The sequence below is a fragment of the Heliangelus exortis genome, chromosome 2 (genome assembly GCF_036169615.1).
Source record: "Heliangelus exortis chromosome 2, bHelExo1.hap1, whole genome shotgun sequence".
Taxonomy (NCBI): Eukaryota; Metazoa; Chordata; class Aves; order Apodiformes; family Trochilidae; genus Heliangelus; species Heliangelus exortis.
The window spans coordinates 35,671,969-35,693,466 of NC_092423.1; the positions used below are offsets into that span (position 1 = coordinate 35,671,969).

Sequence of the window (21,498 nt, forward strand, 5' to 3'; positions counted from 1 at the left end):
GACTCTTCCCCTCCCCCTAGCTACCCGTCCTTACCGCCCCGGTGGGGGTGTTTATAGAGGCCTCGGCCTGGTCCCCGCCGCGGGCACTGCGTTTGCAGTTCAGAACATCGGCACCGGTGAGAGCGGCCGTGCTGCCAAGGTTGTTTTGGAAATGGCCGTAGTTGCGTGTCGTGTTGTATTTTTGTGCCTCTTCTGGCTGCGTATATGCAACTTAAAAATGCCATAAACTTTACTGTCGTTTCCCTGTTACTTTTCTTTTGTCGCTGGGGGGGGCACTGTGCCACACCTGCTTACTGAATTCTTTGTCTTTTATATTTCTAGAGGTAGAAGATGGCTGAACACTTGAAAAAGCCCTTCAAAGACAGTCTGAGTGACATAAAAGAACGAATGAAAGAGAAGAGAAATCAGAAATGGTTGAGGCTGGTTAAAATTAGCCAGATCTCTGCTGTAAAGTGCAAAAGAGCAAGTAAGATGCTTATGTGCCATAATAGCTTTCATGGGTTGTTTGGGGTTTTTTTGTTTTTTGTTTGTTTGTTTTGTTTTTTGTTTTTTTTTTTTAAAAGAAGTTGAAATACTGTTCTATTGCAGCCAACAGCTCCATGCAAATGAAGAGCATCCAAGCAAACAACAGAGCTCTAGCTCAGGCTTTGCAAGAAGAAAAGCTCAAACTGAAAGATGCCCAGGATACCATTCTCCATTTAAGGAAAGATTATCAAGATCTGAAGTTTCAGATGTTTGACTTGCAAAGAATTCTTAGTTTCAAGCAATCACAGGGACTTGTTGAGGTATTTTTAATAATAACTTTACGATTTAGTGAAGCTGAACATCAGATTCTGCACCAGTCTACTGATATCTTTATGATCTTTAATTTCTCATAAATACTCCTCAATATTCACAACAAGTTTTCTCATATTTCACCTAATCTGGTCATTAACTAAATGTGGTTTTTTTCCTGGCTTTTCTTTCTTCTTTACTGAAAATCTGCCTTCTCTGAATTTTATTTTATTGCAATTGAAGATGCCTGACACAGGTATCTTCAGGATTTAATAATCTCATAATACCGGTGAGGAGCTATTACACTGGTAGCTGATACTAGAGTGTAACAGCAATGATATTGTTTTCCTTCTTTTGTCCATTTAGAGTCAACTGTCAGCTTTGAATGATATAATTACAAAAGTTTCTCAGAATTTACTGAACTCAATCGATCTCCTTGGCCCAGCAAAGAGTTTGTGTTCCACAGGTGTAGTAAGTATATTTTCCTCTTGGGGGAGCAGGATTTCTAATAATTCATGCACCAGATCCATCCAGTTTTTGAGGTTTGAGCCTTGGTTTGACTAGGTCCACAGTTCCCAGGATGACACAGGGTCCTGCTGGGGGGTTGTGTAGCAGGTTGTTAGTGGGACTGAGACTCTGCTACAAGGCAAGCAGGAGCACTTTGGGTTTCTTGGGTTTTGTATCTTGTTCGTCCTGGTTCCTTCGTCTGTCCTCTATTTCTGTGATTGGGTTGGTGATGAATATGCTGCCTTGACCACATGAAATCCCATGGCACTTTGTATTAGCCAGACAGAAAGAAAGAATGAATGTCAAGTGCTTCTTTGGCCTTTCTTGTGGGTAACTTGGCTGTTGTCTGAAATTTGTACATGGTGCAAACTTGTTTCACCTATTCAGTCACAGTCTGATTTATTTTTGTCAACAGAATCAGCAAGTGCTTTCTTCAGTTCCTGAAAACAGTTCCAGCGTCACAGGACAAATACGTTCAGTGTAAGTATCTTTTATAAATAAAACTCTTTTATATTTGAAAATTCTGTTACAGAAAGCTTAATTTTCTGACTGGAAAAAGGGAAGAAACCCAGTATAATGAAGTAGTTTATTGTCACAAATTTTACGACAATAAAATATATTGTCATAATATATTACCTTTGGTATCTTCTCTAGAGGACCTCTACAGTGTGTTGATGGAGATGATCAAGTACTTCCCAGTGGGATGGAGGCTGATAGTGATAGAAATGAACTGGCTCATTCTGTGTCAGAGATCTGTGAGGAATCTGACAATGCCATTTCCTTAATGAAAATAGTTCCAGACAAAGGTAAATAAAGTATCAGTTGTTGCTCTGAATCAGGAAAAAATTGCTTGAGTATAAGCTTAAAATGTAACTGTCAAATAATGTTCCAGTTATTATCATAAAGCTTGGTTATTAATATTGGCAACTGGTAAACTTTTTGAATGAAGCTGCCTAGTAAAATGGGGGAGGAATTTGAATATGTTTTGTCTTCTATACAGCTGCAATCTAGTTTCATTATCTACCAAACAGTTCAACAGAGCAAAATAATCTTTAGTCATGCATTATCACTTATGAAATGAACTAATGTTTCCATAGTAAAATACACATGAAAATGAATGACCTGTAGATAACCTTTCCAAACAGCTTAAAGGAAAATCTTAATGTAGTATACTTAACTGCTTTCTGTCTGGAAGCTTTATTAGAGATTATCTTGATTGCCAAATACTGGATTATACAAATCTGTGGAGAAAATTTCTGAGAATAGTCTTAAATTTTGACAGATTCAGAATACGCACAAAACATTCCTGGGTTGTTGCTATTTAGCTTTAATGCGGATTTTTCCTCCTCAGGGCAAACATCAGATTTTCCTCTGAGCAACGTAAGGTCAGAGCTGCAGTACGTTTCTTTAGGTGGTGAGGATGGATTTGGTAACGTGGTACCAAAAAGTGTGTCCACCAGGCGGCGCCAGTCAAAGACGAGGAATCACCACATATTTAGCCCCGGTGTCTTGGACTCTTTAGAAGAACCTTATTCAACAAGAAACCTTTCTGAAAAGGACGAAATTAGACTTGACAAAAGTCTAGAGAAGTGTACTGTAGAAAACATAAATTCAGATATTTCTCTGAATGAAAGCAAGGTACACTTAAAGGTGGTGTTGAGACCGATCGATTTTGAAACTGCACAGTTCAGCTTGGAGAATAATTCTGTTCCTGAACAATATGAGTGTAAAAGCAGAGAACACTCTCAAGCAAGGAAAGAGAAGCATCAGAAGAGAAAACCTGAACAGCCTAAAAATACTTCCAAACAAAGACAAAAAAAAGGACAGGGTAAAGAGCCTTCCAAAGAAAAGCTGGATTTCTTGGGTGGCTCCAATGATGCTTATGACTTTAATTTTGAAGAGTCTGTCCATCTTACACCTTTTCGACAAAAGAAGGTGAATGACACAGATACTGGTGTGAGTGACAACGAAGACTTACCAGAAACTAATACTACTGAGTCAAGCAGTACTGAAGATGATTCAGATGATAGCCTCTATGAACCTTATAAGTCGAAAAAAAGGAGAAGTTCAGTGGACAACAAAGATACATCACCAGTCCATGTAAGGCCAAGGTCTAAAAGATGTATGGCACGGCTTGAGCTGAAACTCCATAATGAAAATGAGATTGCAAGCAATAAATCAAGTGACAAGCCCATTAGTAAGTGCAGAAATTGTTCTCTAATTGGTTTTGTTTATGTTGAGAGATAACGTTCTTTAAGTGATTTAGTATGGTTTTTGTTGTTTCCTCTTTGAGCTTTTTTAATTAATACAGAGAGAATAATGACATAAAAATCATTATGTTTTTTATCTGTCAGCAGAAAATGGAATTAAAAATGTTATAATTGATCAACAATGAATTAACAATACTGTATTTTAGATGTGTTTAAATATTTATTAAAGCTGAGGGAAAAAGAGAACATGAGCTTAAATCAAGAGAGAAGTGGAATAACAAGTTGCATTTTGCCTGGCATTGCGTAGTGGTTTTTTCTTTGGTTTTTTTGTTGTTGATGTTGTTTTAAAGTAGTAATTTTCAAAATTAAAATATTGAGTATGTATTGCTCCTCTCACATACTTAATTGGAAAGATCACATCTATAAGCTTCACTGACATTCTTTCTTCAGCTAGCTTGTCTGAATTGCTTAGGTGTGCCTCACTTTGTTCCTCAGGGCAGCCTTCTGAGCCATCTCGTGGTCACCTCTGCGATGTCACCAATACAGCTCCCTTGCTCCCCAGCACTGGGAATGCCCCCGTTGCCTCAGAAGGTGAAGGGCCAGGATCTCCCAAACGCAAGCGAAGATGTACTCTAAGTGTGAGCTATAAAGAACCAAGTATTACAGCGTAGGTGTCTTACTTTTCACTATAAAGTTCACTATCTTCCATGAAATGGAGGATTTGAGGCAATTTGTTAATATATTAGAAATAAGTTCTTAACAAAATACTCAGTGTTCTGATACTACTTCTATGAGGTAGTTCATGTGAAAGTTAAGGTTTTAAGTGAGGGGGAACAAAACTTAATTTTGCTGCCTTTTTTTTTTTTTTTTTTTTTTTACAGGAAACTCAGAAGAGGAGATCCATTTACAGATACAAATTTTCTGAATTCTCCAATTTTCAAGCAGAAAAAAGTGGCTAACCGGCATTCTATCAAGAAAGAATCTCTGTCAAAATACAATGAGAAATTCGTTGGCTGTCGTTAAGATCTCCAGTCATGAGGAAAAAACTGCTCACTCCATGACAAAATGAAATCCAGCCAAAATACTGTTACACAGTATCTTAAGAAAATGCAGTTATTTCCATGTGTCTAATATTAACGATATAAAATTAAGGAGGTTTTGTCCAGTGATGTGTTTTTAGTGACAGAGAAGACACAAGACTACATTTATAACTAAGGTGTTTGCATTCAAACTCATTTGAGAGGAGGAACATCCTTACATAAATTTGTGAGTATATCAGAAGTATCTGTTGGAAAAATTGTGAGTATCTTTTTATAATTTACACCCTCACAGTGGCTGGTAAAGATGAAGTTTAGGCGGTTAAGATCAAATGTGGGTTTGTGGGTTGTTTGTTGGTCTTTTTTTTTTTTTCTCTAATAACAATGTTTGTACAGATGTTGTTTATGAAATGGCTGTAGTTTCATATTGAAGCTCATAATAAATATCTTAGCAAACAATAGCACCTGCTTATTAGGGATAGTAGAGCAGCCTAAGGGAGAGGTGGTGGGTCTGGGTTTTTTTTTTTTTGGACCAAGTACGTCTGTGGCAGTGCTGCAGTTCCGTAATTGCAAGAAGTCTGAGTCTCAACTGTTATTTCTGGAAGTGCCCAGAAAAAAGGCTCTCTCCTGCCCCCTATTCGTGATCTTGGGAACAATACACTTTCACATGGTGTGGCACAGGATTAAATCCTAGTGGATGGGGAAGGAAAAAAAAAAAGTCTTACCTCAGGCAATTAGAGAGTCTATTAGGGAGGTGCAGTGTTTGTTTATGGAATGTAAACTAAGTGTACCATCTAACACCATGAGTTAACATCAAGGTGATTGTAGGTACCTACACACTCAATATGGACTCCTTTGCTCCTGTAGATATTGTGCCTTGTGAATAGAGGACTGCAGCAGACAAAATAAAACAAAATGGCAGTAGTATGCCTTGAGGTAAAACAAAACTTTGGAAAGCTCAGTCAAAGAATTGTTTGGGTTGAGGAGAGGGGAGTGACAGCCCAGTTAGGATAGAGCTGGGAAAAGCTACTTGGAATGGTCAGAGCTTTCCACATTGAATTCTCTGCTTTGCACGCCCCCCTCCTAGTGAGCCCAGAGGCTTTTCTGCATGTTTTCTGGTGTACCTGGAAGCTGCATTGACTGCACTCGAGTAGTTTCAGTTGTGAAGTTGCTTCATTGTATGTATTTATAGTGCAAGAGCTAGTCAATAAAAAAGAGACCAAAATAAGTAGGGTTTTGTACATATATAATTTAAAACTATTCTGTACCAGTACAATATATTACTTTTACAAATGTAAAGTTTATCAGCTGTTAAAGCATTTGCAAAACCACGTATCCTACCATAACTTTATTGCACAGTATCTATGAAAATATTAATTCTTAAATTAGAAAACAAATGTTTCAATATAGAAGAGACAATCTTGATTGAAAGACAGTAAGAAAATCTACTCTGAAAATAACAATTTCACAGGATACCAAGCTTAACGGGTGCATCTGTAGGCCCAATCTACAAAACAGGATTAGAGCATCCAGTACTGGCTATTAAAAAAAAAATAATACTCACTGTACCTTTTTTTATAGATTAAAATGTAGGTCAAACTAATCTCATACAAAACACTATGGCAAGTCTAGTGTTAACATTTTGAATACCTTGTGTACCACATTTACTACTTCCAGGTAGTTCCTGACATCTACTTGTGATTCAACATTGCACAGGCATTTTGCAGGAATATATTCTTTGACACAACACAGGACTGGGGTCTTTTCAGTCTTAGGACTGAATTTTACCAGTTTAATGTCTGTAAATATAAATCACAAAGAATGAAAGGTAAATCTTTTTTTCATAAAAGCAATTATAATTACAAACTCTAATTAGAAAATATCAAGTGACAACTTTTTGGCCTGTACTGAACTCTATTAGGAAGTTAGGTGTACCTTTTAAATGTAGTGTAAGCAGCAAAATATATATTTAAGTGCTCAATTTGAAGTTATACTAACATGAGTAGTAAAATGTTAATATGATCCTGGGTCTAATTAATCACAGTTAATAAGCATTTACAATGAATCTTGGTAGAAAATCCAGTTTACCACAGAGCCAAGTATGTAAGCTAGAAGCTGTCATATGTTGACTTCTCGTGTACAATAGTCTTATCTCTGCTGAATAACCTAAAGAATTTATCAGTGAAAAGTAGTAAATAGGGTGGATCATGAATGCATCAAAACCTTAACTCTACTAAGCCAATTCAAATTCTCTAATATATGCAAGTCTGATTTTCTGAACTTATTTTGGATACTTATGTCCTGCATAAGCCAAGTCACTATGACATTACACATCTAGCCAGATTTTTTTTTTCAACAGTGGTTATGAGATTACAATTTGCAGGTAAAATATTTATCAAAACCCCAACTGAATAGAAAAACTTGCATCTACCAAAGGCTACAGTCTTTTTTTCAGAACTGGCTGCTCTTCCCTTGCAGCTTCTCAATCAGCTGAGTGTTTCTTTTAAAAAATAGTATCTTATAAAAAGATTCTACAAAGAAACAAGTGTTTCAGAACCCCTCCCAACTGTTTTTCCCTGTTTTCTTTTTTACTGGAAAAAAATAATAAAACTTTATCAAATAGATGCTGCATTAGGTAAGCTCTAACATCTTTTGTCGGGGAATTTTCTTCATATTCCCAAACGTGTGCAATTTCCCACATGTTTTGTGGGGTTTTCTGAGGCTGTAGCTGATAAATTTACTGTGAACATATGGTAGTGGGCACACAAAAGAAATTTTCCATAATTAAATACATTATAAAGCATTTTAATAAAATATTTTTTGTAACTTCAGTATAATACAGGTTTGCAAAACTAAAAAGTTTTTTTTAAAAGTGCTAAGTATTAAACAGAAGTTTCTTGAAACCTTGAAGTCCCACAACTCAGAAATAACAGCTTCCCCTGCCCAATAAAGTGGGCACACTGGTTGGTTGTAAAAAAAGACAGTGTCACTTGTCAATTAATCCAGCTTCTTTAATTTTTGTGTAGAAGAATTTCTCCAGTATATTGGCACATTTGTAGTATTCACTCTCAGGGGGGTTGTACTCTCTGCAATTTGTAAAGACTCGCTGCAAGTCTGCCATGAATAATTTCTTAGACACGTAGTACCTATTCTTGAGTCGCTCACTCATTGTTTTGAGATCTGTACAGGAGAAAAATAGATTAACAGTGTTTGATTCAAATACTTTCTGTATGCAGTACCCCTTTTAGACTGATTTGCCATTTAACACAAACTGGCAAAGCTAGGATTTGGAATTCCTAATTGCCTTCACTAAGGCACATTCCCTTTTTTTAGCTTTAACAACAACTGAGTGCCTGGAACTATGCAATGTTTCACTCTTAGAATGTCTGTAGAGTTTATTTTTTCTTCTTCAAAACAGTAAAGCATCATTCTTTTGTGTTCTCATGCTTCTGAGCTTTCAGTGGGTAGCAGGTTCCCTAACTCCTCTTAACAGCTCTGTGAGGCAGAGCTTGCTGTCAGCTCTGCCAGAGAAAAGCCTTGGGAGCAAAGAATTCTTGCCTCACAAAACATGTTAACCTAAAATCCTCACTTCTGTGTGAACACAGCATAGAAGAGACATCTGTCTATACAACAAGCAGTATTTGAAACTTTAAAATAAAATTAAATTTGTTACATGCACTACATGTATCTTAAATGCAACTTCAATGTTTACAGTTATGTATCCCCTTTAAAAAGTCATGTGAGAACAAACCTCTCCTGATTTAAACACATCATACAAAGCACTTATTTACAGAATATTCTTTAAGAAATGTTTTCCTTTATACTGTAATAAGTAATTCATAAATTTCATACATCTTCTCAGCATTCTCCAGTCACTTTCTCAGTAATCCTTATCAGGCATTTAAACATTTTGTCTACAAGTGCTACAGGAATGGGCACAGGAATAGAAGCCAGTGGGAGGTGTGCTGGATGCCTTATTTTTTCTCACCTCAGATGCTCTCTTTTTTTTTAGCAATGCTTGAGCCAGGCTTCAGCAGCATCTTTGTGAAACCAGAACAGAAGCAGCTAAAATGGCGACGACTTGCTGCCAACAAGTATTGCAAAGAAAGCAGAGATCAAAGACCTCCAATGCAAAGGAATTAAACCTTAAAATTTAAGGATGCAGTTGTGGGTACCTTTGTTTTGGTTTGGGTTTTTTGGGTTTTGCTTCACTGAGAGATCTGACTTCAGTAAAACAGAAAAAACCCTTGTCAAGTTGACAAGAGGAGATGATTTATGAAAATTCTGAACGGTGCTCTCAAATACCTCTTTCACTGCTATATAACTTGCCATTCACTAGAGCTGCACAAAAGTTTTGCAAAAGCAAAGACTCATTCATCTCCCATTAAATCTGAAATTTAGTTGCCTACATCTAACCCAGATATCCATAGTCTAATTCTAGCTTCCAACTGAAAAGGCTGCTTTAGCTCACCCTAAAGCAAACATTGGATGATCAGTTAAACTATTCTCTAACTACAGTAAAAGTTTGGCTCCATCTGTCACTCAACCATACAGCTTCGTATTGCAGATGAAAAGGGGAAAAAACCAAACAAACCCAAGCCAAACTATTTCTTGAAAATAAGCAGCGGAAAAAGCACCTAAAATGGGAAAAAAAAGTGTTTATACGTGACGACTGACCTTAGAAGGTAGTAAAAAAACCCCAAAATACAGCCATACCTCTCAAATATTGTACAATTTAGCCTGTATGCAAATGTTATATCTTCTATGTGATTAATAGGATAAGAAAAGATGATGTTGTTTCTTTTTAATTGAACTTATGTCATTGATTTTTGTACAGTATCATAATGCTGGCAGTGAGAGCAGAGAGCAAACAGAAGCTGATCACGAACCAAAATGTGGTTTAGCTGTGCTGGGCTCCTTAGCTGAAAAAACAAAGCAAAGCTAAGCAAAATACCTCCTAAAATAAGAGGTGCTTCACTCACCTTCAGTCTAATACTTCTAAAAAAGGAAAAGACAGACAGTATTCCTACTTTGGAATCACCAGCCCAGAAAGTGGATTCTTTGTAACCACCACGTGAATTAAATGGCCACCTAGATCTCGCCTCTGCCCAGAAAAGCAGATGGAGAAAAACTGCCTTGGGAGGGTGTCAACATTCTTTTTCTTCATTGCTAGAAAATATGTTTGTGTCAGGGATACAAGAAGCCAGCTGCTGTTTTATAAAGTGCAAATATATTGGCTATTCAGAAATGGTGAGTTGAATATAAAAAATCATTATGGGAAATTGGTATACACAGCCCTATGCAAAGCCACATGAACAACATTTTCATTCTCTGAGGAACTGATTGATAGTAGCCTGCAATGAACTTGCATTTCATTCTCTAATGAAATTAAACAGTACAGAAACTATAATCAGAAAAATGGAAGTGAGTATTGCATAAAACAATGAAGGAGTTGCAGGATTTGGTTTTAAAGCTGCTGCAATACAAATCAAAACAATCATCTCTTTGGCACAGCACTGAATTGTCACTGGAGTTACAAGACCCAGCAGTCAAAAGCAAAGAAAAAAATTATTAGCAGTTGTGTATTTCCTTTGCAACTAATCCTGCATGAACAATAGCTGCAATATTTAAAAATCAGTAAAATAAAAACCCCTACAACTTTGGATATCTATTTGGTAAATCTAAATACCAATATAAAAGCTACCTTGCAATTAATTCCATGAAGCATTTTCCTAAACTTACATTGGACCTAAATGCTAAGACTTAATTAGAAAATTAAGTAGCTCTGAAAAGGTTTTCTCTATGTGATTTAGAAAGCTTGAATCTTTTTCAAAGCAGCTGAAATGGCTCAGGTGTTCCCGACAGTTTGCCTTGAGATTTTTTTTTTTAACATATCAGTAGGATCAGCAATGACCAGTTACCACAAACAAGAACATATTTGTACAACTCAGAGTTTAAGAGCTTGCTAGGGCTCTCTAGGGCATACTAGGATTTCACATATATACACTACAGATGCTTCACAAAGGTCATGAAGGAGTCATAAATTTCAAATAATGGCATCATACACTTGACACTTCAGAGCTGCCAGCTATTCAGCTGCAAATAATATATATCTCTTAAGATAAAACAATCAGATTACAATTTATCTGTTATGTCTCCTGTTACAAAGCTTTTTAAACTCTATACTTAAAAAACATTAATGGCATTACCCATGGGAAACCTTATAACTTCATAATATCCAGGAGCTTCTGTTCTCTTCACAGGTTCCATGAAGGGCCAAGCGCTTTGATGGCTCTTTGGTAAAGAAAAAAGTAAGGTATCTAATCTGGAAACTCTATATTGGAAAATATTTTAAAATCTTTACAGAAGGTAACTAGAACTAGCACTCACCTTCACCTGCTGCAGGATTGTTTTTAATGTGCTGTAAAGTTGATCTGGATCTTTGGGCTCCTTACTTGAAAAAAAATAAGAATACAAAAAGATTAGTTTGAATCCCTAATCCTTATTCCTCTAATGTGCTTCTTACCTAAAAGGAGCTCCAAAGTTTCACGCATTTTATGGAAGAAATAAAATGCAAAACAACTACACAAACCCAACACTCATCTCTCCCCCAGCCCTCCCAAAAAGCAAACCCAACCCAACCTCACTGAAGAACTTATCCCTCGCAAATTATTTCTGCTTTTCAACAGACAGAAGGAAACAAAAAATGACACTGTTTAAAGCCTTTTCTAAATGCAGTCTCAAAGCTGCTTTGTGCAGCACTTACCCTTTCTCTTTTCCACTTGGTTTCCAGCCAGTCTCTCCTGTACACCAACAATATGAGAGATTACATGAGAACTACAGTAGGTTAAAACATTAACTGAGTTATTGCAATTCTAATAAGAGAAACGATTTCAGCAGTGCTGTTGTAAATGGGTTTGTTTTAATAAAAGCTACTCCTAATAAATAACAAAACCACCTAACCTACAGCCCCATTCAATTTCCTAGAGACTCTTCCTACAGACTGCTGAAAAGTTTCTAAAATATTCCTGCATGAAAACCACTTTTTCAATAATTCAGTACATATTTTACTACAACCTCTGCAAAGAATAATGATGTTAAAGTTACCAAGTTTGATTCCCTAGGGACAGAGAATAAATTGAAGAAAAGCACAGTTGCAAAAAATCCCCCTAAAGATGGCACTTAACTGTTCTAATCTGTTTTGTCCTGCAAGTCCATGCTTAGCACAGAACGCATCCTTGTACAAGAATGCACTGTGGATCAGTGGTGCCAGAGGGGAATTGCTGACTACACACTGCTACAAATCAAAGAAGGATCACATAAAATTACACACATGTGCACAAGAGATCAGCCTGGGATGCCTTGGGGAGTCTAGAAGACAGCAGTTATAATTGAAACACAACAATCAGCACAGAAATAAAGTCAGCAGACCAAAACAATTACATTTTAATAAAAAATAAATACATGAGTACATCACTATTTCAAGTCTTGGACCTTCCTTGGGCTACCCTGCTTCTGCTCTACATGAAAAGATGTTGATACATACTAATTCCAGGGATGCTTTCTATAGGAATCTGCCGTACTCCATCTTTGAAGCAAGAAAGGCCAGGATACACTTTTCGTATTTGAGCTTGTTTCCTTTCTATGAGCTTTTTAATGATCTGTAATAAAGCAGCAGAAAAAAAACCAAAAAATAATTTATTTGCTCAAACGTAACCCAGAGGATTAATGCAAAACTGAGATGAAGAGATACACTCTCGCTTCCTAATCTTATGGTCCTTACAGATCCACTGAAGATGGTAAACGGGATCAAGCTACCTGGCCTGACATTGATTCTGCAGATGAATCATAGAATCATAGAATCCTAGGGGTTGGAAGGGACCTCGAAAGATCATCTAGTCCAACCCCCCCTGCCAGAGCAGGGCCACCTAGAGTACATCGCCTAGGAACGTGTCCAGGTGGGTTTTGAATGTCTCCAGTGAAGGAGACTCCACAACCCCCCTGGGCAGCCTGTTCCAGGGCTCCGTCACCCTTACAGTAAAAAAATTTTTTCTGATATTCAACTTGAACCTCCTATGCTCCAATTTACACCCATTATCCCTTGTCCTATCACTGGTCACCACTGAGAAAAGCCTAACTCCATCTCCCTGACACTCACCCCTTACATATTTGAAAACATTGATGAGGTCACCTCTCAGTCTCCTTTTCTCCAAACTAAAGAGACCCAGCTCCCTCAGCCTTTCCTCATAAGGGAGATGTTCCACTCCCTTAATCATCTTAGTAGCTCTACCAAGCTACCAAGTCTCTCAGCTCTCTATTCAGACACAAATCCAGAGGAAAAGGAGGCATTCCTTGCTGTGCTGACCACAAGCTGCACAGCTCCTGGGAAGGTGGCAGCAGAGGCAGGAAAGGAACATGCCTGAAAGCAGCTTTGGGAACTGATTCTAATTCTAAGTCTAACAGCCAGTGCTTCTGAACGGCTTCAGCACAGCTGAGGTCAAAAATTTCAAGGCAAATATGAAATGCAGACATTTCAAGTTACATGTATGCTCCAAAATTTTAGAAACACCTGTTTACTTTGAAGTGTCCACAGGAGACATAGGAATTGCTTAGGTATCAGTCAGAGATGCTCTCACTGAAGGTTTTTTTTTATGGAAGTCAGAATGATGCTACTCCTTGAAACCGCTATCCTACTCTGCTTGTAAATGCCAGAAAATACTTTCCCAGTCCTGGGGTACCCTCTGTTCTGCTTTGAATTTCATTAACTTAACTCTCATTAATTGTCTTTGGTGCTCTTGATCCACACTTAGATGCTTACCTAAGCTTTGTGTGCCCTGAATATCTAATTTTCAAAATGGCTTCATAACCGAGTAAACAAATGTGCAGCTATTAGACCACCACAGTTTGAGAGACTATTTTTCTCTGAAAATACTAAAGATGGACATATTTTTATTTTTAAGAATCTTCACTGAATATTTATTTTCTCAAAGAAGAGGGAAAGAAGATGACTTTCAATCGAGGTTACAAATGGGAAGAGAAATACACTATACAACGGTACTTTGGGTAGATTCCAGCTACTTTCAAACTAAACGTGAATTCCACCTTAAACTCTTCCTGTAATTTAGGAACTAAATGGCTCTTCCTGATAAAAACTTTTTTATCTTCCTGATAAAAAACAAGCTGTTCAATCAATAACAGTGATTACTCACAAGTCAACAGGTCACAAAGCTTTGCATAAGGGGATTTTTTCATATTTTTCAGAATGACTGTAAATGAGCTACAGATCAGGCAGTGCAAACTCACAAATCATGATCTGTGAACAGTACCCACTGTTGGGTGACACGCTCTCAGCAGCCATAGTCATACAGTCTAATTCCTTAAATAAAACCCTAGATCCCACGAAAAATTTCACTTCTAAAAAGAAAGGACTAGAAAAGTGTGATGTCCAGTACTGGCCAGTACAAGCAGCAAACCAAATCAGTACTTAATCCATATTGTCAATATTCAAAATTCTGTGTATGTCCAGAAATCATCTTAATTGCTTTTGATTTAAACAAACAGATGAACATTCTTCATAAAGCTGTGAGGCCTACTCCTAAATTTTCTTCAGAGAGAATAAAAAGCCCTATCTGTATTTTGAGTGTCAACCAGGCAGTTCTAAGATGTACTTCCAAAGCTGTATATATTTATTGTCAAAGAAGATACAAGAGCAATCACAGATCAGTGTGTAACAGCAGCTTTCTAACAGTGGTAGACATGAGATATCTGGAGGACCAAGGCACTTCATCTCCAACAAGTGGTGTGTCTCCAAGTGCTTTGAAACAAAATGAACACAATCACAGAATCACTGTGATAGGAAAGGACTTCTTGGATCACCAAGTCCAATCATACACACAACAAGCAATACAAAAAAACCCTATGATCTTGGCCACTAGAGTATGCCCTGAAGTGCTACACGTACGTGTTTCTTAAATACCTCCAGGGATGGTGACTCAGGCTGTTCCAGTGCCTAACCACTCTTTGAGTAAAGAAATTCTTCCCAATACCTAACCTAAACCTCCCCTGCTGCAACTTCAGGCCATTTCCTCTGGTCTTGTTGTTACTCACTTGAGAGAAGAGGCCAACATCCACCTTCCTACAACCTCCTTTGAAGAAGTTGTAGAGGGCAATGAGGTCTCCTTTTAGCCTCCTCTCCTCCAAGCTAACCATGTGCAGTTCCCTCAGCTGCTCCTCATCTGACTTCTTCTCTAGGCCCCTCACCAGCTTGGTTGCTCCCCTCTGGACACGTTCCAGCACTTCAATGTCCTTCTCATTGTGAGGGGCCCAGAACTGAACCCAGTATTTGAGATGCAGCCTTACCAGTGCTGGGTATTGAGGCACAATCACTTCCCCAATCACTTCCTGATCACTGTCTTAGACATCCCACCAAGTAAGAGAACTAAAAATCCAAAGTAACATATGCTAATAAAGCAGTCCCAGAGCCACAACTTAAAAAACAGCTTAAGTTTTTGGAAATGACATGTTGATAGTTTGGGCCTAGAATTATATTATTGAAGTCGAGTTTGCCTGAGATGTAATAGACTACAAGACAAATGTCCACTATCTGCCCAACTTGACAGCATCCCATCCCTGAGGCAAGGTGACACGTGTTCTGCAGTACACTGGCATCTGCAGAGTAGCCCAACCAAGGGAAAAAATTATTATCTATGTTGTAGGGTCGTATGATAACTGTACTAATGAGTGAAGTTAAGAAAGCTTGTAAACTACACTTATAGAACTAAGTACTGTCTGTCTTTCTGTGAGCATGGGCCAATTAGTTCTATTGGGAAGAAAACAACTGTTTCATGAAAAGCATTTTAATATAATAAAAGGTAATGAGATTTGACTGGCCCCCAAAAAGAACATGTTACCTTTGCCATTTATATTTCTTTAAAAACCCAGGAAGGTGTTTTAACACATTTGGAAACATTTTAGTTTATTTTGATAATGAACCGCCTTATTATATGAAATGTTACAAGAGCTTAAGCAAAGATCATCCCACATAAATTGCAAACAGTGACAGATTGGAATGTAAGAGAGCCCACCCTTGATCTGTATATTAAAACACTGGGAAAAAAAAACAATCATCTTTCTTTTAAGACCAATACAGGACATGCAGTATAAACATTCCATTCAAAAGTCACCCTCATGAACACTACTGTCATTAGACAGAAAAAAAGAAAAAATAACGGGAAAGCTGCAGAACAATTCAAGCTCACATGATTTTGCTTAGTTACTATCTATGACAAAATTTAGCTATGAAATGCTTCTCAAAATATCAATACTTTTCAACAAATCCATTATTGTAAAGTTAGTAAGGTAGGATTTAATGTTTTGACTGCAAAATTATGGCACTGGGACTTGAATGAATTATTCGAATTAATAAAGTATACATTCCCAAGGAAAGAAGAGAACTAACCTGGCACTGTTTCCTAACATCTGAATAGATTATCATGTTCAATGTTTCATTTCAGCCTTTACCTCTTTTTGCTTTTTAATGATGACAGAAAATTCCGTGTAGGGGATCCTTGGGTTTAATTCACATCCCATTAATGTGGCACCCTCATAATCCTTGATGTAGCCAACATACTTTGCTTTTGGTACTTTAATATCTTTGGAGAAACCCTGAAGGAAAAAAAAAAAATCAAGCTGCCATGATGCCATTTTCCTTTCACATTTGTTTTAATGTAAATGCTATGATGATTTCAAACAAAATTCATCATAATGTTCAAATACAGGCAGTACAATGGGACGTTTTACAGACCATGGGTCATAGTGTTGTGAACACCTTCTCATCAGAGTAACTCAAAAACAGTTAACTACTGTTATAACAATTAACATATATATAGGAAAAGAAAGGAGATAGTACAGATAGAGATGGAGAACAGATTTTTACTGTGAAAAAACCTACTGGATTTTTCAATAAAATTTTCTGTTTTCATATTAAAGGATGCCAGTCAAGGAAAGCTACTGTTTAAGTCAATGAGATGGCAGTAATTTTATAGCCAGGAAAAAAAAAATTTTTTTTTTTTAGTTTTGTATTTCAGGTGAAAAAATAACAGATCATATTAAAGGTTCCAAAGTTATACTACAATCTTCAGAACTGAAAAACAAGCCCATGAAAGAATTAACCTGCAATAAAAAGCAGCGTAGAACTCTCACATTGGCTGCATTTCTTCTTCTGTTACAGAAACCTCAATAAAAAGCAGAAACCCAACCAGAACTTCTGCCTAACAATGTACCATCAAAGGTTTCAGACTTACATAGAGACTGAGCACCTTCAAACTGGGGATGTTTCAGACATGAAAAGGGCCTGTCTGCACAGACTGCAGTATCTCAAGCCCAGCTTTAATTAATTTTGAATGTAGGAAGACTGAATTGTATCAGGTTTATATCTGTAAACAGAATCACAGAACAGCTGAGGTTGGAAGGGACTTAAGGAGGTCATCTAGCCCCACTCTGCCTAGAGCAGGTCTCATCCTTTCAGTTGCTCAAGGTCATCTCCAGTCTTGAAGACCACCAATGACAGAGGTTCCACAACCTCTCTGGGCAACATTTTCCAGTATTTCACCACCCTTAGAACAGGAAGAAAAAAAAAATCCCTTCTATCTAGTTGCAGTTTCCCATGATCCAACTTCTTGTCTGTTGCCTCCTGTCCTATTTACATCTCTTTGAGAATAGTCTGACTCCATCTTTGTTCTATCATCTGACCAGATATTTGTCACAGGTTTAATCTTTCAAATCTGACAGATGAGACATCACAATCTTTCCTGAACTTGAACCTCATAGTTCAAATCAGGGTGAACACAGGCTGGGCAAGTTCTGGTCTGCCACAGGTATGTCTGGTCCTTCTTTACATGTCTTACAGATTCAGTGAAGTAACTGAACAAATGAATCATAGAATTAATCATAGAATGGACTGGCTTGGAAAGGACCTTAAAGTCCACTAAAAGATTTAAAATAAAATAAAAAAAAAATCAACTAGTTCCAATCCCCCCTGTATGGGCAGTGACACCTTCCCAATAGATCAGGTTGCCCAAAGCCTCATCCAACCTGGACTTGAAGCAGCAGCCAACCCATTTTCAACTGGCTTTTGGACTTGACAAATTTATAGGCTATACCATACACCTATATTCAGATGATTCCATCAAAATAAAATGTGCTATAAGCCAGTATCTTGACATAAGTTGAACACAGAGCCCATTTTTTAGATAAAAATTATACACATAAAATTGCACTATGCATTTTATCTAACTATTTTGTCATGGCTTGTTGTTTAGTGTATCACTGAGATGTTGCTTCTTGCACCAAGTAATTTCTTAAACTGACTTACTTGTTTTTTGAAGTAGCCAATAGCATATTCATCTGCATACGTGAGGAAGTTGAGAATGTTGTGTTTGATGTGGTACTCCTTCAGATGGTTCATTAGGTGAGTCCCATAACCCTGTGTGGAATGTATGAGAAAAATGTCATTAATAAGCCCCTGGGGACAGCATGTACTAGAAACTGTGGACTGAAGGTTATTACAGACAGGTTTTCAGAAAGCAGCCTTTCCTCTAGATCCTGTTTTAAAGATTTTCTTGTAACTAACTTGGTGAGGCATACTCAGGATCAAGCTGTTTGCATGGGTATCTTTGTGACACAATAGGGAAGCCAAAATATCACACTTTTAATCTAGAAGAGCTCAAAACCCTGACTCTCTCCAGAGTTGAAGAGTAGCTTTAAAGAGGCGCACTGTCATGGAAGTTGTAATTCAAGGTGCATATTTTTCCTTCTAAGGTATCAACTACTAATAGACACATATTTCCCCAATAACAAAAATACATACATTGTAAAAACAGGGCATCCTTTCTTAGCCATGTCACTTCAAAACTGCAAAGCAGTAAGAATACCAAAATTAATCCTTCTAGAGGAACCCATTCTGAGACAAGATCTCCGTTTTACTGTTCAGTGCACCTGAAGCAGAAAGAGCCTCTGCCTCAAAGGATTTATAATTTGAATTTATGATAGAGAATAAAAGGGAATAGTGAAACAATTACCATAATAAGCAGCAAAAAATTATTGAGTCCACAATCAAATAAATAGCTATGCCTTTCTGACTGCACATGGGAATAATTTCCATTTTCCTTCAGTGACAAAGTAAACAAAAGGTTCTATTTATTTACATTTCCAAATAAGCTACAGCCTTTCCCTTCTGCTTTGAGATGAAGAAGTGTAAAATGGACAGGAAAGCCAATAAGAATGTGCTGTTGTTTCAGATGTTCAAATGTTAACATCATGGAGAATAACTAGACACTTAAAGAAATACACACAGAATGGTTTGGGGTGCCTTGCTCTTGAAAACTGGGGACATTTTTACTTACGTACCTAAGCCAGAAAAATAAATTAGAAAAAATACAATTCTGATTTAATTCACAATTTAATAGCCTGAAACATGGAAGTAGCCAGATAAAAGCAAGACAGGTAAGTGCTAAAGCTCAATACAAAAAATTCAGTAGTGACACATTTTCTTTAAAATCTTACCAGTCTAGGTATAAAATTTGTACATTCATTATTACTTTCCAGTTGGTGTTTGGAGCATCTGGTATCTAGACCTTATATTGAAAATTAAGATGTCATATATGTAAAAGTCATGTGCTTTATGTTCACTTGTTAAAGTGGCACACATTATGCATGGTGTCAACTACAAAGAAGTGGTCTGATGACACATTCAGTGGTTCAGCATCTTAGAGCTCAGAAGTGCTCAAGATAATGAAGAGACTTTCTAACTGTAAATCTGAGTTCTCAGCTTCTTTGAAAAGGACAAATATTTTGAAACAAAATTTTTAATGCAAAATGTTGTCCTTAGATGCAAACTAGCATTTAATTAGTTTGGCAAAACTAGCTGAACTCCAATTCCCTCCTCATCAGCAGGGTGAAACCAACAGCCTGTTAGACATTGACATTTTATTTATACTTCAAACATTTCATTTCATTCCAGCATCTAACCTCTGACAAAAAATGTCAACTTTATGTCTCAAAGAAATTCCAGTTATTATGACAACAAATACTTCAAACATTTTCTGCTGACCTAATATTTTTATAACCTTCACAGGATTTACTCATTCTCACAAACATTTCTAAAGTAAAACAATCCTAAAAGGAAACCAAGCCACGCACAGGAAAATTTAAAATTATTTTGTAACGTGGGGTCAAACTATCTCTAAAACAACCCAACTATTAAGTATCATATATAAAGAAAAATGGCACCCATATTTCTTGCTCCACCTCAAACAAAATTAAAACAGGAATATATTTTTCCCAAGAGGAGGCAGTTCATCCACGTGTGAACATTTAGTTTTACTCTGTTACCTGATGGTAGGAGTCACCTTACTCAGACAGCAATGTGGGAAGGCAAATTTTCAGAAATAGTCAACAGATGCAGTGAGGCACCCAGAGGGTAAGAGAAGAAATGGTTCCTTATATGTGCATATGCAACCTATAAAGCACTGAGGGGTCGGTTTTATTTGCACTATTATATTCTGAAAGGTTATTCCTAGAGAATCGTAGCACTTTGGGCAGATTAATTTGTGTAATGAAGATTTTTGGTTTAGGAGAATGAAAACATCTTTTATGAATTCGTCAAGCCTAGAACAGATATAACTTAAGCATATGCTGTTATTGTTTGGACTTGCTAAACACTGGAAACTTTTATGACAGGCTACAGCTAAGTGCAGGGCAATGCTCCTCTCTAAAATCAGAGATGAATAAAACCAAGTATAGCTCAAGTATGAACAGCTGTCACAGGCTTTCAATCCCACTGTGTCCCTCTTCCACATTCGCAGCTCTTCCCTTCAAAACAGGGCACAGAATTTCTGCATGTTCAATTGCTACAAGCGCTGAAATTAACCAGCATCTCAGCTGTTAACAGTTTCAACTGAAAAGCAAAGCTACAGCACCATCTACAGGGAAAACCCTGAATCAAATGGTCATGTTTACATCTTATCTGTATTCCTCAGGAAAGCAGGGCGACACTCCAAGAACATTTTGTGAAATTAACTCAAAAAACATAACATAGAATAAACCATGTGGTCTTTTTGAGATGCAAAACTATACACCATTTTAAAAATTTATCTAATTTTGACTGTAGTCATGTAACACCACAAGTGACTGAACACAAATTACTGTTACACACACACATCACTTAACTCAGCTCAACCATGAGGTGTTACACTACACAGACAGGCAATTGCTGATGGCAGAGTAGTAAATAGTCGAGGAATGGGAGACTACCGGCCATGATTGTTGCACTGAGAAAACTTCTTTTCATTAGTTAATTACCAGGAATCCTACTATTATGCTGGTGATTCTAAATCTGCGCATTAGTTTAGTCTTTGTGTATTATATTCAGAATCACCGTATCTTTCAAGTACTGTTTGGCAATTCAGTGATATATTCAATGTGACCAACAAAATCACAAGCATTTGAAGTAGTGAACAGGACTCAAATACGTTTCATAAACTCTAGTAGAGATTTATTTTTACCTTGACTTGCTCATTGGAAGTCACAGCACAGAAAACAATCTCCGTAAATCCTTGAGAGGGGAACATGCGGAAACAGATACCACCAATAACACGACCATCTTTTATTAATGCAAGGGTCTTGTGTTTCCTGAGGAGACAAAAATAAGTCACTTTAATTCATGTACATAGTACATAAAGAGCCATTCCCTTCCTTTTTTCAGAAACTTGATTCACTTCTTTCCGTGATGCTCATGCAATTGTATATGCCTCTGTTAAGTTAGCTGCTTGTATCTATAGAAGAGTTACTAAATCTACCATAAAATTCATCATTTATACACCAAGGTCCTGGCCTTGCCAAGTAGATAACAGGGCAATGCCCAATAAATAAGAGTTGTATGGCTCTCACTGAATCTATTGCTGATATTTATT

The 21,498-nt window shown here is 37.1% G+C and overlaps 2 protein-coding genes across 5 annotated transcripts in view; one reads left to right on the top strand and one right to left on the bottom strand.

Annotated features, from left to right (window-relative positions):
* Window positions 1–308: 308 nt before the first annotated feature.
* On the top strand, window positions 309–4,987 carry SGO1 (shugoshin 1). The gene is made up of 9 exons (XM_071735525.1): window positions 309–466; window positions 589–785; window positions 1,141–1,245; window positions 1,697–1,761; window positions 1,936–2,087; window positions 2,633–3,478; window positions 3,987–4,158; window positions 4,373–4,614; window positions 4,658–4,987. The coding sequence occupies exons 1-8, from the start codon at window positions 331–333 to the stop codon at window positions 4,512–4,514; spliced, it is 1,815 nt and encodes a 604-aa protein (XP_071591626.1). The 5' UTR covers window positions 309–330; the 3' UTR covers window positions 4,515–4,614; window positions 4,658–4,987.
* A 770-nt stretch (window positions 4,988–5,757) lies between these two features.
* KAT2B (lysine acetyltransferase 2B) overlaps window positions 5,758–21,498 on the bottom strand; it is a 46,116-nt gene continuing 30,375 nt past the window's right edge. For 2 of the 4 annotated variants that reach the window (XM_071735534.1, XM_071735532.1), the window contains 8 exons: window positions 21,091–21,217; window positions 17,901–18,011; window positions 16,049–16,192; window positions 12,075–12,189; window positions 11,295–11,331; window positions 10,919–10,982; window positions 10,738–10,822; window positions 5,758–7,708 (listed from right to left, as the gene is read on the bottom strand). In XM_071735534.1, coding sequence (XP_071591635.1) covers window positions 7,515–7,708; window positions 10,738–10,822; window positions 10,919–10,982; window positions 11,295–11,331; window positions 12,075–12,189; window positions 16,049–16,192; window positions 17,901–18,011; window positions 21,091–21,217 — 877 coding nt within the window. In that variant the 3' untranslated portion in view covers window positions 5,758–7,514. Of the gene's footprint in view, window positions 7,709–9,539; window positions 9,698–10,737; window positions 10,823–10,918; window positions 10,983–11,294; window positions 11,332–12,074; window positions 12,190–16,048; window positions 16,193–17,900; window positions 18,012–21,090; window positions 21,218–21,498 lie in introns of those variants that run through there. The other 2 variants (XM_071735533.1, XM_071735535.1) reach the window with 2 other exon arrangements.